This window comes from Sciurus carolinensis, chromosome 8 (genome assembly GCF_902686445.1).
Source record: "Sciurus carolinensis chromosome 8, mSciCar1.2, whole genome shotgun sequence".
In the NCBI taxonomy this organism is placed as follows: domain Eukaryota; kingdom Metazoa; phylum Chordata; class Mammalia; order Rodentia; family Sciuridae; genus Sciurus; species Sciurus carolinensis.
Window position 1 is genome coordinate 15330322 of NC_062220.1, and position 12760 is coordinate 15343081.

At 39.8% G+C, this 12760-nt stretch overlaps 1 protein-coding gene across 1 annotated transcript in view; it reads left to right on the forward strand.

Annotated features, from left to right (window-relative positions):
- Kdm7a (lysine demethylase 7A) overlaps positions 1-4541 on the forward strand; it is a 76881-nt gene extending 72340 nt beyond the window's left edge. Inside the window, exons 19-20 of the mRNA XM_047561304.1 lie at positions 1180-1453; positions 2023-4541. Coding sequence (XP_047417260.1) covers positions 1180-1453; positions 2023-2117 — 369 coding nt within the window. The 3' untranslated portion in view covers positions 2118-4541. The remainder of the gene's footprint in view (positions 1-1179; positions 1454-2022) is intronic.
- The last annotated feature ends 8219 nt before the right edge of the window (positions 4542-12760 follow it).

Here is a 12760-nt window from a genome sequence, read left to right on the forward strand (position 1 = left end):
TTCAGTGTATCATTTTGTAATGCCTCACTCACTGGTTATACAGTTTGTCACTTACTAACATCAGAGGAATTCAGTCTTAAAAGTAATCTGTTAAAAAAAAAATAAAATTGGGGCTGGGGTTGTGGCTTAGTGGTAGAGTGCTTACCTAGCATGCCTGAGGCCCTGGGTTTGATCCTTAGCACCACATAAAAAAATAAAATAAAGGTATTGTGTCCACCTACAACTAAAATATATATGTTAAAAATCGTAAGCTATTATTTAAATCTGACTTTTGTGTTTTGTAATTGTCTTTGAAAATAAATGAAGAAGCAGAGGGCAGATGATTAGCAAGATCACAGCAGAGCAAATCAGATTTCTTTTGTCTTAATCTGGAGAGATATTATACTGGCATGTCAAGTTATAGCTCGTTTCTTTATGCTCCAGAATATTTGTTAGACTAATTTATAGCAATTCTGCATTTAATACCACTTTTGAAACTTACTTGATCATGACAGAGTCAGATGTATTTCACATCTCTCTCATACACATTCATGCATAATTAAAGCTAGTTTCTGAAACATCACACTGCAGGGTACTGGTTTCATGGCCCGTCTATTCCTTTCTCCAACTGGTCATGACCTTCTTGGTTAATTTCAAGTCTCATCAGTTAGTAGTGTGTGCCTCCTTGAAAGTTAACTCAATAATTTTGAAAGACTGAAAGAAGAGTTGTAGTCAAATAAGAAACAGGCTTTGGAGTTTGGATCTAGGGATTTTTCTAGCAAATAAATACAGGATAGATGAACCTTACAGAAGTTAAGTTCCAAAAAGATAGCACATTGTATCATGAGAGTTCTTTGGAAGCTGTGATGTGGTAAGGAAATGATTGTGTGGGTCCGTGTGTCCCATCTTGTGTTCCCCCATGGCTCATGGAATGGCAGGTAGAACACCTCTGCTTTCCCCCTCTCTCACTCTTGTCGACTTAAGTTATGATTCAACTTCAAGACCTGGATTCTTCTGAACTATTAGGTTTATTATGGATGAGAAGACCATCATGAAGGGTGGTCATCTGTAGCTAATACGTTAAGAAAACCTAAATTCAGTAGTTTGTTTCTTCTGTCTGTCAGCTTTGCTAATGCATAGAGTTTGAATACCTCACTTACCATAAACCCTAAAAATTCAGCTTTGTTTCTTTCTTTTCAGGACCTGAGCAGAAGCCAGAAATGCATCAAAAAGGAAGGTTCATCAGAAATCAGTCAGAAGGTACAAAGTAGGAATTATATGGATAACAGTGGCTCAAGTCTTCAGAATGGAAAGTACATGCAGAATTCCAGCTTGCTTTCAGGGGCATGCCAGATGAGTAATGGCAGCCTAAGTCCAGAAAGGCCAGTTGGTGAAACTTCCTTTTCAGTGCCCCTACACCCTACCAAGAGACCTGCATCAAATCCACCGCCTATCAGCAACCAGGCAACAAAAGGTAAATTTTAAACATTTGCAGATTAAGTATATTTATGACTGTGGCAGTAGTGGCAGTACTATAATCTCTTCATTCAAGCTGCTCACCATCTCATGAATTATGACAACTCTGTAATAGTATGGTCAAGCTACTGTGGGAACAAAGAAGGAAATTACCCAGTCAACCCTGAGGATCAGGAATGACTTTCTGACAAACAGGAGAAGGCAGATCCTAAAGGTAGATGATAAGGAGTTAACCAAGCTGAACTGGGGAGTAGGCAGAATAGACAGAAAGGAAGGCAGAGAGCATGACCTAAGGTACATAGGGAAGAAAAGTTTGATGAAATTGCAGTACATCTGGTTGCTGAAAAGCTTATTTAATGTGGAAAGAAGTTAGCCTTTACCCCTAGCGTGATGCGGGGGAGGAGTTTTAAACACAGTTTAAACACAGTTTAAAACTTCCAGTTTTGGAAGCCACAAGTGTAGCTTGTTGTGGTCAAAATACCTAATGGGCTTACTTACTATAAAACTCTCTTAAGTCTTTCTGTCCTGTCTGGTGAGTATGCTCTTCACTGTTGTTGGTGTTTATAGGTAAACGTCCTAAAAAAGGAATGGCAACAGCCAAACAACGTCTTGGAAAGATCCTTAAGTTGAACAGAAATGGCCATGCACGTTTCTTCGTGTGACAGAGCCACTGTTGCAGCCACTCTTCACTTTGGAGACCAGTCTTGGGGTGCAGGAGCCTGGAGCTTCCACCATCCCTTGCCTGGAACATTTGTGTGTACAGTAAGAACACTGCCCGAGGAACAGAATGAACCTGATGCTGCATTTTCACTGTGCCACACCCACTCAGCAATAACCCTTTGGACCTGGTGGGGGAGAGGAAGAAGGAGGGTAGAACCTTAAAAAGAGACCTTGAACTGGAAAGGGTCTCTTGTCAGGGCTTGAATTTCATTTTGTTGTTGGTAGTGTCTTGATTTATTTTCTGTAATAGGGTAAAGAATTATCGATAATTTATTTAACAGATTTTTTTAAAGTTAACAGCTTTTAAATTCTTTCTTTTTTAAAGCTATTTATTTGGAAGATTTCTGGAGAAATATCTCACTAATTTAGATTTAAGAATGTGAAGGTTTTTAAATTATTTTTGATAGTGTGTGTGTTACATGTGGGGAAGAGCCACGGTAACAGTAACTAGTCTGGACTCTTAAATTTGATATTCAGGTTAAAGTCTTAAACAGGGATTTGATGCATTAATTATTTTAAATTAAGATGTATATGAAAATCATTTTATTTTATATATTTCATGTGTTTTTTATAAGCTATTAGCTTCGCTTTTGCTAACATTCAAGGTGCATACTGTTATCCAGGTTGATTCCCTTACACCCCACCTTCCCTCTTCCCCGCAACCCCCGTCATTTTGTGATGACTCTTCGAGACTCTTTGCAGGGAAATACTTCCATAGCCAATGTGTAAGAACTTCATAAATGATCCTTCATTTCTCATTTCCTTTGACATTGTGGTTTTCTTCTAAATATAAAGAAATAGGCTTCTTGCATTTTCATTTCTGCTGATGATATCTGGGTCCCAAAGAGAACAGCTTTAATATCTTTTTCCTACTTGTGAGGAAAGTATTATAAGTTTGGTTAAATTGTCATGTTTGTATTTTTTCCAAATACATTTGTAACTACAGAGGGCCTTCTTCCTACTGCTGGTGTTGGAGGACAGGGCCAACGCCTGCTGCAAGGTTATATCTCATGATGCTTTTATTCTCTACACCTAATTTGTTGAAAAGTATAAATTGATGTAGGATACTCAAATCTGCATAATAAGCCGTAATATAATAGGATTATACTATATTAAGTTGTATAGATGCAAGCATGTTGGAGTAGATCATATATGTGCGTGTGTGTTTACTTTTTCTTAACCTTCTGCAAAATTATTTCATATATAGATTTGGAGTAAAATGGGTGCTTCTTTTTGCAGTTTCTTCCATCTGTCTTAAATTGACCAGTGCATACTTAGGTCAAGTATCTGTTTGAACTTTAAGGTAATCATTTGTCTACTTTATGTACAATTTTTACTAAATATTAGTTTTCATTTGCTTATCAGTTTCTGGGTCCCCCCACCCCCATGGTATAAAAATAAATGATTGCTGGGGGTGAAGTGGAACTATTCCCAAGTCTGACAATATAGCATTTTATAAATTCCTACAAAGGCAATATAGGCAAATAGACTGAAATTTATTTTTATGGAGAAGAAATATGGCCACAGTATGGATTTGTCTTTTTTTTAATAAGCAAGATAGCAGGACTTTTTCCTTCTGTATTAAATATCACTTAAGTCACTAAGAAAAAGAAATCTATACCATTATCTTTTATGGTTGCATTCAAATATGTATTTCCAAAGAGAAACATTTCTTACTTTGTATTCATTCCAGTATTTCATGGGATAACTGTGAAATAGCTTCTTAGTTGGCCTTTTTGGTCCAGAGTATCTGGACCAGAGTCTGAATCTTATCTGGATGTCCGGGAGAAGAATTTTTAGAAATTCTTAAAATCTGTAAACCACCTACTTAAAACCCTGTTTGTACTATGCCTAACTAGTGGAGAGATGGCTGTAGTCAACCATTGACTGGTCATCACATCTCAAGATGCAAAAACCTGGCCTCACCTTTCTGCACAGTATATCTCTACATACTTGTGTGTCTTGGTTTTCTGTAGACACTGTTTTGGTGTTACGGTATACATGTTTTTATTCTGGTTTAAGAAATAAGGACTATAATTTTTTTTTCCAGTTACCTCATGATCTGGAGGTTTTTTTCTTTGTATTTTTCCCAATTTATTTTTAATTATATTTTTCTTTAGCCATAAAAATTGAGATAAAATGTCATTTATTTTTAATGAACAAAAATCATGGCCACTATCCACCCTATGTCCTGAGGTCAGTAAACACTAATTCTGAATAGCAAATATGTAAAATTTTTAAGTGAAATTACTGTGGATTCTTTTTTTTTGGGAGCAGTTTTAGCCCACTAACTGGCTAAGTTAACAAAACTTTTCAGCAAGGTCATATAACCACTATAAGAGGATACATGTTTTTTTTTTTTTTTTTTTTTTTTTTTTGGTAAAAATTCAGCTACCCATATAGTGACTTTTCTGATCAAACCTTTTATAAAGTTACTGGCTGTGAAGTGTCTCTTTATCTCATGGAACTGACTGAACTTTGAAGTCATGACTGCCAGTTTCTGGGCTCAACAGTAATGAAATAACCTTTAGTCTTTCCCTTAGTTTTGTTTATGAATAGTACACCACAGTTTAGACAGGAAGACAGCATTTAGCTAGTTATAAGCAAATACAAATATGTAAAATCAAGAATTAAATGGTTTAATGTATGCAACTTAATAGTAGTAGTAATTTTCCCATATTGATAGTAATTTTCCTATATTGATTCTTAACCTGGGATCCACTGTACTGTAATTCACAACATCACATATTATGCTCCCCAGTACTGATGAGTGATGTGAACAATACAAGTGGCAGTTTATAGTAGTTCAGTATCCTAGGAATACATTGAACTTCATAAGTATCAGTTAACATTTGAAGCATACAAAATTGAACATTCTGACTGAAATCATAAACTCAGAGGAAACAAGCCCATCTTTATCACTAGTTAAATACTTAGCTTGAATGTTCTATTTTTAATAACCTAATTATTGCCTTTTTATTGTACTCAGTTCATATGGGATCAGCAGGTATTTATCAAACATCTGTTGTGCCTCACACTATTTAGTATGGTAGGGGAACATCAGGTTGCAGTTGTAGTCTTTGCCCCCAAAATTGTCTCCTCCAGGAACTTAGCAGTACTATTTTCACTTTTGGGTAAACTTCAGCAAAAGAGGGCTCATTCATAAAAAGCAGCTTTACTTCTATTAGTTTCAACTGAGATATCCTACTATAGAAGTAAAAACAACCAGAGTTCTTTAAAAATTTAAGAAACATTTCAAAAGTTATTTAATAATGTTGGTAACATAAAGATATGAAGTAGCATGGAAGAAAGCAAAAGTCCTGAGTTTTGGTCTAAGTTCTGCCTTTTGTGTGTCAGCTCTTAACCTTAAGTAAATCACTTACTCTTTCTAGTCTTAGTTGTCTTATTTGTAAATTTGGATAAAAATGCTTATTTTGATAATTAGTGAAGAAAAACATTCCATAATGTATTGATACTTCATATTTACAGAGAATTGATCATTATTTAAGTTATAACTGGTAATGACTGCACCTTTATATACATTTTAAAATGAAAAGTATTATTCGTTTCTTATCAAATATATGCTGAGGGCATGCTATATAAAAAAATCTGAAGACTCTCTGACAAGGTGCTGAATTAAAGTTAGATTCTGTGCTTGAAGTGAAAGAAAAAATGGTGAGCTAGTTTATGGAGAGGAAAGTGAGAGAAGGTGATATAAAATGATTGAAAGATTACCTTTAGATTTTAGTACTGCTCCCCAGATTTGGCATACTTTTGAGGTACTAGAGAAAAGTGAAATAAGTCATGGAATTAAAATGATTTAGCAACTACCCTTGGGACTGGTAGAAAGATACAAAGGTGGTTAGAAAGATGGAGCTCCACAGACAGCTGCAGGTTGGGTGACAGTTGCCTGGGTAAACAAAGAAATCTCTGGAGTAGTGCAGAAAAGGAGACTGACTATGTCTCCAACTGAAAAATGATCTGCTTGTTTCAAAAGACGCTCTCTATAGTGCTAAGGCTACTTTGAGAGTTGATGGGAATAGTTGCATGGCCCATTGTGCTACTGCTAGAAGTTACTATTATAGCAAATAAGCATTTTTAGTTTTCACATGGGAGAGACAAGGACTTTCATAATATAAATCTAAACATCTTTCAAAAATTCATCTTTCTCATAAATATTGACCTAATTTCTCCTGATATACAGAAAAGCTCTTGCCTGGTACATGCAAGGCCCTTGGTTAGATCCTCTGCACTGCAAAAGAGAGAGAAATGAAGGCTCCCTAGTCCTTTCCTGAGTCCTTCACCTTCATCCAAAGTAGTCTTGAGAATGAGCATCATATATCTCACATATCGTATATCAGTTAGCTAGGGAAGCCAGTGAATAAAGGAGACTGGTGTATACCTGATAGGGCAGTGATTTGCCTGGGAACACAGGATGGATCTACTTGGGACCTATAGAATAAACCTTGCTTTCTAAAACAGCTCCTATTCTGTAACATTGCAGCCTCTGCTTGTCTTGTGGTAGATGATGTCCATATGCTTGAGGTCAGATGGAAAGGAAAGGGAGAAATTACCATAGTTACTAAATTGCTGTTGAGCATAATGTATAGCCTTACTAAAAACCCTTCCCTTATTTTAACTCATTTCTCAATGAACATGCCATAAATCAAAGAAATATTTGATATCCTTTACATAAAGTTTTTAAAACTTAAGATCATCAAGAACAAATGCCTATTTCCAAAACAGTTAGCTTATTTTGATGGACTGGTTTTATTCTTCTGTAGAAATTTTTCCTTCTTTAGTTGGGAGGAGAAAATAACAATGAGAGACCCTTAGATTCTCCCTCTTGCCTTTGGTGCCCCTTCTTGTGTCTTAAGACTTTGTCTTAACAATTGCAATGTTACATTTTGTTAAATGCTTTTTGAAACTGTATTCAATGATTCTTCCAACAAGTTTATCTGCTCTGCACTATTTCACTAATAAACCCTGGCTACCACGTAGCCCTTGACCTCCAAGTAGTTTACCTATGCAAAACCCATGACCTTCTGAATTCACTTTTCTTTATTTCAGAAAGCAGTCATAAACGGAAGTTCCTTATTAAAAAAAAAAAAAAAAACTTATTTTCAAGCAATTTTATTTTGACCATTTCTTTTCCAAAATATAAGCTATTTCCCTCTAAGGTTTTTCACCAAAACAATGGTCATGAAGTGCTAGAATATATAATATTTTGCGGTAATAAAATAACCCAGACATACTCTTATATTTCTTTGGTGGATTTTGGTTGGTAAAACTTACCAGCATTAAATGTAATATATAATAAGGAATTGATTCCTTGCCTAGAATCATTTCTTCCCTCTAAGATTCAAAAGTAACCTTTTATTTTTTACAAAGCATACATATAACTTCCACATTATAGTCAGGGACCTGAGGTGTAACTTGCTAAGTGAACCCCAAGGTTATTTTATCTTGTAAAAGAAACCTAAACCAAACTAAGGGCCTTACAGTTTATGGTTAGACTGAATCAAAAGCTACAGCCTCAGTTTTTCCACAAACAGCTTCTGGCTGCAAAGCAGGTCGTGCAGTTGTTAGGCATGGAGTAGCACCGATCAGGAAACGCACGAGCATCTTTGCAGACTGTATTTCCTTCGGAAAAGACTTTTTTACTTTTAATATAAATTAAGCCATAACAGTTTCATGCTGTGGAAAGAGGGTGAAAAGGTTCATTTTAAGAGATTATATAGTATGAATTTTCACATTTACTGTGAAATGTCTAACTTTGCCAGTGCTTCAGCAAGTTTTCTTTTGGGGGGACGGTGGAGGGTGGTGATGGGGGGGTAGTACTGGTTTTGGGGGTTTTAACTCTGTGAAATTTGAAAAGGGGACAGTTGTTGGCTATGGTACTTACTAGTTTTGTAGTAATGTTTTGCTAGCCTGACTGACTTTCCTTACTGGTTTTTATGCCCACGGTCCCAGGTGACTGTTACCCTTCTTGTTTTGGGTGTCTGCGGAGTAGTGTCTTGTCTGTGTGTGTAGGCAGCCAGTGTGTGTGCACATGTGTGTCCTTGGAATACAGAAGCACACTGTGTGACAGTGGAATGGGGTGTGGCTGGGGAGTGGGATGCAGAAGCTTTAAGAGCATTTTTTTTCGATTCATAACAGTATTTCCCATCTTTTGCCTGCAGGCAGGGAAAGTGTACAGTATTTATTTTGTTTCTGTTTTACTCTGAATTTGTAAGTCTTTAAGTAGCTTACATTGATTATTATAGGGGAAACAAGTGACTTGTTTAAAGTTGTATTTGGTATTCTTACTTTCCAATTTCTGTATTTTAAAATATTAAAATTAAAATTGTATTACTTCTGTTTTGATTTTCTAGCACTCGGTGTATTTTTTGCTCCTTTTGTTTGAAAGTATAAATTTCAAAAGTTGTATAAAATGTGTCTCTAAACGAAAAAAATCCAAATTCTATATCCAATTCTGACTTTCTGTTACCTTTTTCTAATTGAAATCTCAGGACATTATTCAAGAATATGAAAAACTGTTCCTTACTTTCTCTGAAAATTTCAATGTGAAAAGTAATTGAATGCTATTATTTTATTAGATGTTTTTCTGGGGAAGCAGGATGACTGAAAGAGAAGGAAGAATATAAAAGGGTGATCGGAGAGATGAGGCCAAGATGCGGGGATGAATGTGGGTGTGTGTGGACAAACACTTAGGAGCACTCAGTGTCCCCCACCTGGGCACCTGCAGTGTACCAGGCACTGCCCTAGCACTTGTGCTACGGGAATGAGCATCACAAGCCCAGGTCTCATGTGAAATGGCAAAAGACACCAGGAGCCATGGGGGCCTGGGTGCCTAGTGAAGGGGAGAGTGTAAGTGCAGACTCAAGGAGGAGGATGAGTTTGGGACCCAGGGTCTGAGAGAGGTCAGGAATGGTGTGAGTGAGGATAAGCTCTTACCTTGAGGGAGTGGGGGAGCCAGGGGGAAGGAATACTGGGGCAGCACTTCATGGGCATCAAGGAAGCTTTGGATGAAGACAGGAAGTGGGTAGCAGAAGCACCAGAGGCTATGGCTGTCCTCCCTACTACCAAAAGATAGGGATGCCAGAGCCCTGCAGCTGCTGTCCCTGTTGTCACACCAAAAGCAGTTCGCGCCTCCTCTTTCTTGACTGACCTGCTTTTATACAACCAGAGGGAGCCTAACCTGAGCACATCTGCTCTTTTGAGAAACTGCGTGTACTGTTTTAGTTCTGGATGTTCACCTTTTCCAAGCTTGCCTCTTTAAGTCAATAGCCCCCGCTCTCCTTACACTCTTAGCCTGGTTTTGTGTTTCCACCAGTGGGGCTAAGAAATACCTTATTGTGGACTGTCCCCATGTTGTTTTAGAGTAGGAAGAATCACGTGCTTTGCTTCAGGCAGGGCTTAGACTAGAAGCCCTCATTATCTTATTCCACTGGAGTACTTACGATGTGCAAAGAATATTTGTGTTCTTTCTTAGTATCCCAGTGAAGTAGGCACTACTGCTAAGGAGCAGAGAGGGTAAATAACAGGTCCAGGTTCATCTACTAAGTAAAACAGATTTTAATCGGAAGTCTGTCCAAATCTAATGGCCTTACTCTTTTATCTGAATTGTTTTTCTCTAATTATTTTTAGTTATATACTTTTAAGCATTAAGGAGGAATAGTTGGTTCTTGATTTAGGAATAGTTTGTATCCTAAACATTTCTCTGCAGACGCCACCCATTTTGGATTAAAATATTTTTCTTATGGAAGTTTTTTGTCAGTTGACACAACAGAGTCTGTGCTTCCCCAGGAGCTGGCCATGCTGAGAGAACGCCAGTTCTTTTCTAGAACTGAACTGGCTCACTTGCTGATGGAGAGCGTGGGCTGTAAGTGTGTGACGGATGAGCCCCACTGTCACAGTACATGAACCAAATGTGAATTTCTGAAGTTCAGAACTAGAGGATGAGCAGAGGCCATGCCCAGTGCCCCCTGCACACCTGACCCTGGCCTCGAGGACCAGCACAGCCGCCCTCCTCCCCTGCCTTCCCACAGGTACTGCGTGTTCCTGCCACCGTTTTCCCCTGAGCTCTTTAGCTGGTGAGCCCACGTAGGGGAGAAGGAAAACCTGCAGCTCGTCATGCATCATCCACACCAACTTCAGGCACTTCTGGGCTCCCACTGTCCCCTCCCTTCCTTGTCCAGACTTGTCCCAATATCTGTACCCAGAATACTTTCACACTTTTTAAAGTGCTGAGTCTGAAAATTTGTAAAATCATGTTCCTTCTGTGCCAGAGTTTGAAAAAGGAAAAAAAAAAGTCTAAATAGTAATATGTGTAAATTCCAAATTTATTTTTTTAAGGACAATTTTACCAGGGACAGAAGATTCACAGTAACAATAAGAAACCCTACTTGACCTTCTCCAGTGCTCTTATTCTAGAAGCTGCCCTAGTGCTATTTCTGCACACTTTGTATCACCCCATCGTCCTTTCACCTGTCACGTAGGACCTGCTGCTGGACCCCACTGACCCAGACACTTGGCAGGAGCTCCAGCAATGTCAGTGTTCTTGCCCAACTGCTAATCTTGGCGGATTTAGCTCTCACCTCTTCTCTGCACTCTTCCACATCCCCCTGGGCACCAAGGACAGCTTCTGTCAGGGGAGAAAGGGAGCCTCTGTCTGGCCAAGTTCCTGCATATCCCGGTGGCATCCGGCACTGAACCATGCTCTTGCAGTGTACTTTGGGTTACCCCAGACTGCCCAGGTCTTGAATGCAAGCCACTGCATACAATTCCCACTCCACACTCTCCCCCACGGGCGGCAGGTGGGGGCAAGCAGGGCTGGTGTGTGTGGCTAGCCCTTGGTTCTCATGGCACTCCTCATTCTAACCCGTTAGGCCCCACAGCATACCAGGGATAAGAGCACAGACCGAAAGCCAGTTAAATCCTGGCTCTGCCACTTACTAACTGGTCTTGAGGCACTTGCTATGCCTCATTTTACTTGTAACATACTTCTCTACCTCACTAAGTCGTGGAGGGGATTAAACAAATGAACAAGCTGAGCACTCAGGAGAGTGCCTGGCACAAGCTGACACTGACTGTTAGCCGTCAGAACAGTCTCCTTGGCCTCTGAGTTAGTGGTGCTGTTATACAGCGCCCCCCGTGGAGTTGGCCCAGGTGCCGCCTGCTCTCCTTACCAGAGTTACTGCCATGAGTGAATGAGGTCAGACTGCAAGCAGGGCACACACAGAAGTGGGGAGGGGCCAACTGCTGGAGGAAGGGGTCCTACTGGAGTGGGAAACCTGAGCCCAAACACAAGCCATGGTATGTGCCAAAATTTCAGGACACAGGCTAGGGAGCTGAAGTATGTTTCAGTTTCTAGAATAATGCACCTGGGTCGTTAACAGTGACTGGTTGCCCCTGGCAGGGAAGGCAGTAGGAGACAGGAGATCATTAAGGATGTAGACTTTCACACTTGAGTTGCTTGGGGCTTTTTGTTGTGGTTGTTTTTATCAAATAATATGGCAGTTTTGTAATTTGAAAAGCAAGTGTGCTCTATGGGTTATAGGTCAACACTCCAAGACACACTGGTTATATACCATGATACCTGTGCACGTGCAGTCCTTGAGAAATCCAGCTCTCCTGCCCCTCTAGAGTAGCCTGGCGGGATGGGACCACTCAGGCTGACTGTGGGACACAGGCAATCACAAGAGCCTTGCTGAGCACTCCCGCCCACTCCTGCAGCCCTGTGTTCTTCCACTGCTGCACTCGTCACTGTTGTCACTTTCCCACGTTTCAGCGGTCTTTCCTACCAGCCTGAGTTTAGGGTCAGGACTTGTGGATCCATCACTAGTACCTCTTATAGATTTGGTACAAATCTTACTAAAAATATCAAACACATGAACAAACAGTCTTGTACCTCATGATCCTGACTTCCCCCACCCCACAAAATGGCTTCTGTTGATGGCCACCACCAACCACAGCCTCACTAAAGCTGTCATTGAAACTCTTAGGACCAATACCAAACTTCTTAATGTGGTACATCAATCAGAGAGGGATTCAGCTGCCAGGGATAGAGAACCCAAAGCACAAATGCCTTAAAGATAGAAGGCTGGAGATAGGCCCTCGAGGACAGAAAGACTTCACAAAGTTGCCAAGGACCCAGATCCATTCATTTTGCTGGCCTGCTACCTTCAACACGCAGCTTCCACCTCATGACCCAAGATGGCTGCTTGAATCTCCAGCCAGCAGGAGGAGGGTGAACCATAATCACTTCATGATTTTTTTTCTTGGTACTGAAGATTGAACCCACAGCTGCTGAACATGTGCTGCACCATACTCCTAGCCCCAAGTTATTTATTTGGGGGGAGTTACTGGGGATTAAACCCAGGAGTGCTTTACCACGAGCTACATTCACAGCCTATTTAATTTTATTTTATTTATACCAGGGATTTAACCCAGGATGCTTAACCACTGGGCCACTTCCCTGCCCTTTTATTTTGAGACAGGATCTCACTAAGTTGCTGAGGCTGGCTTTGAACTTGTGCTCCTCCTGCCTCAGCCTCCTGAGTTGCTGTGCTCACAGGGGTGT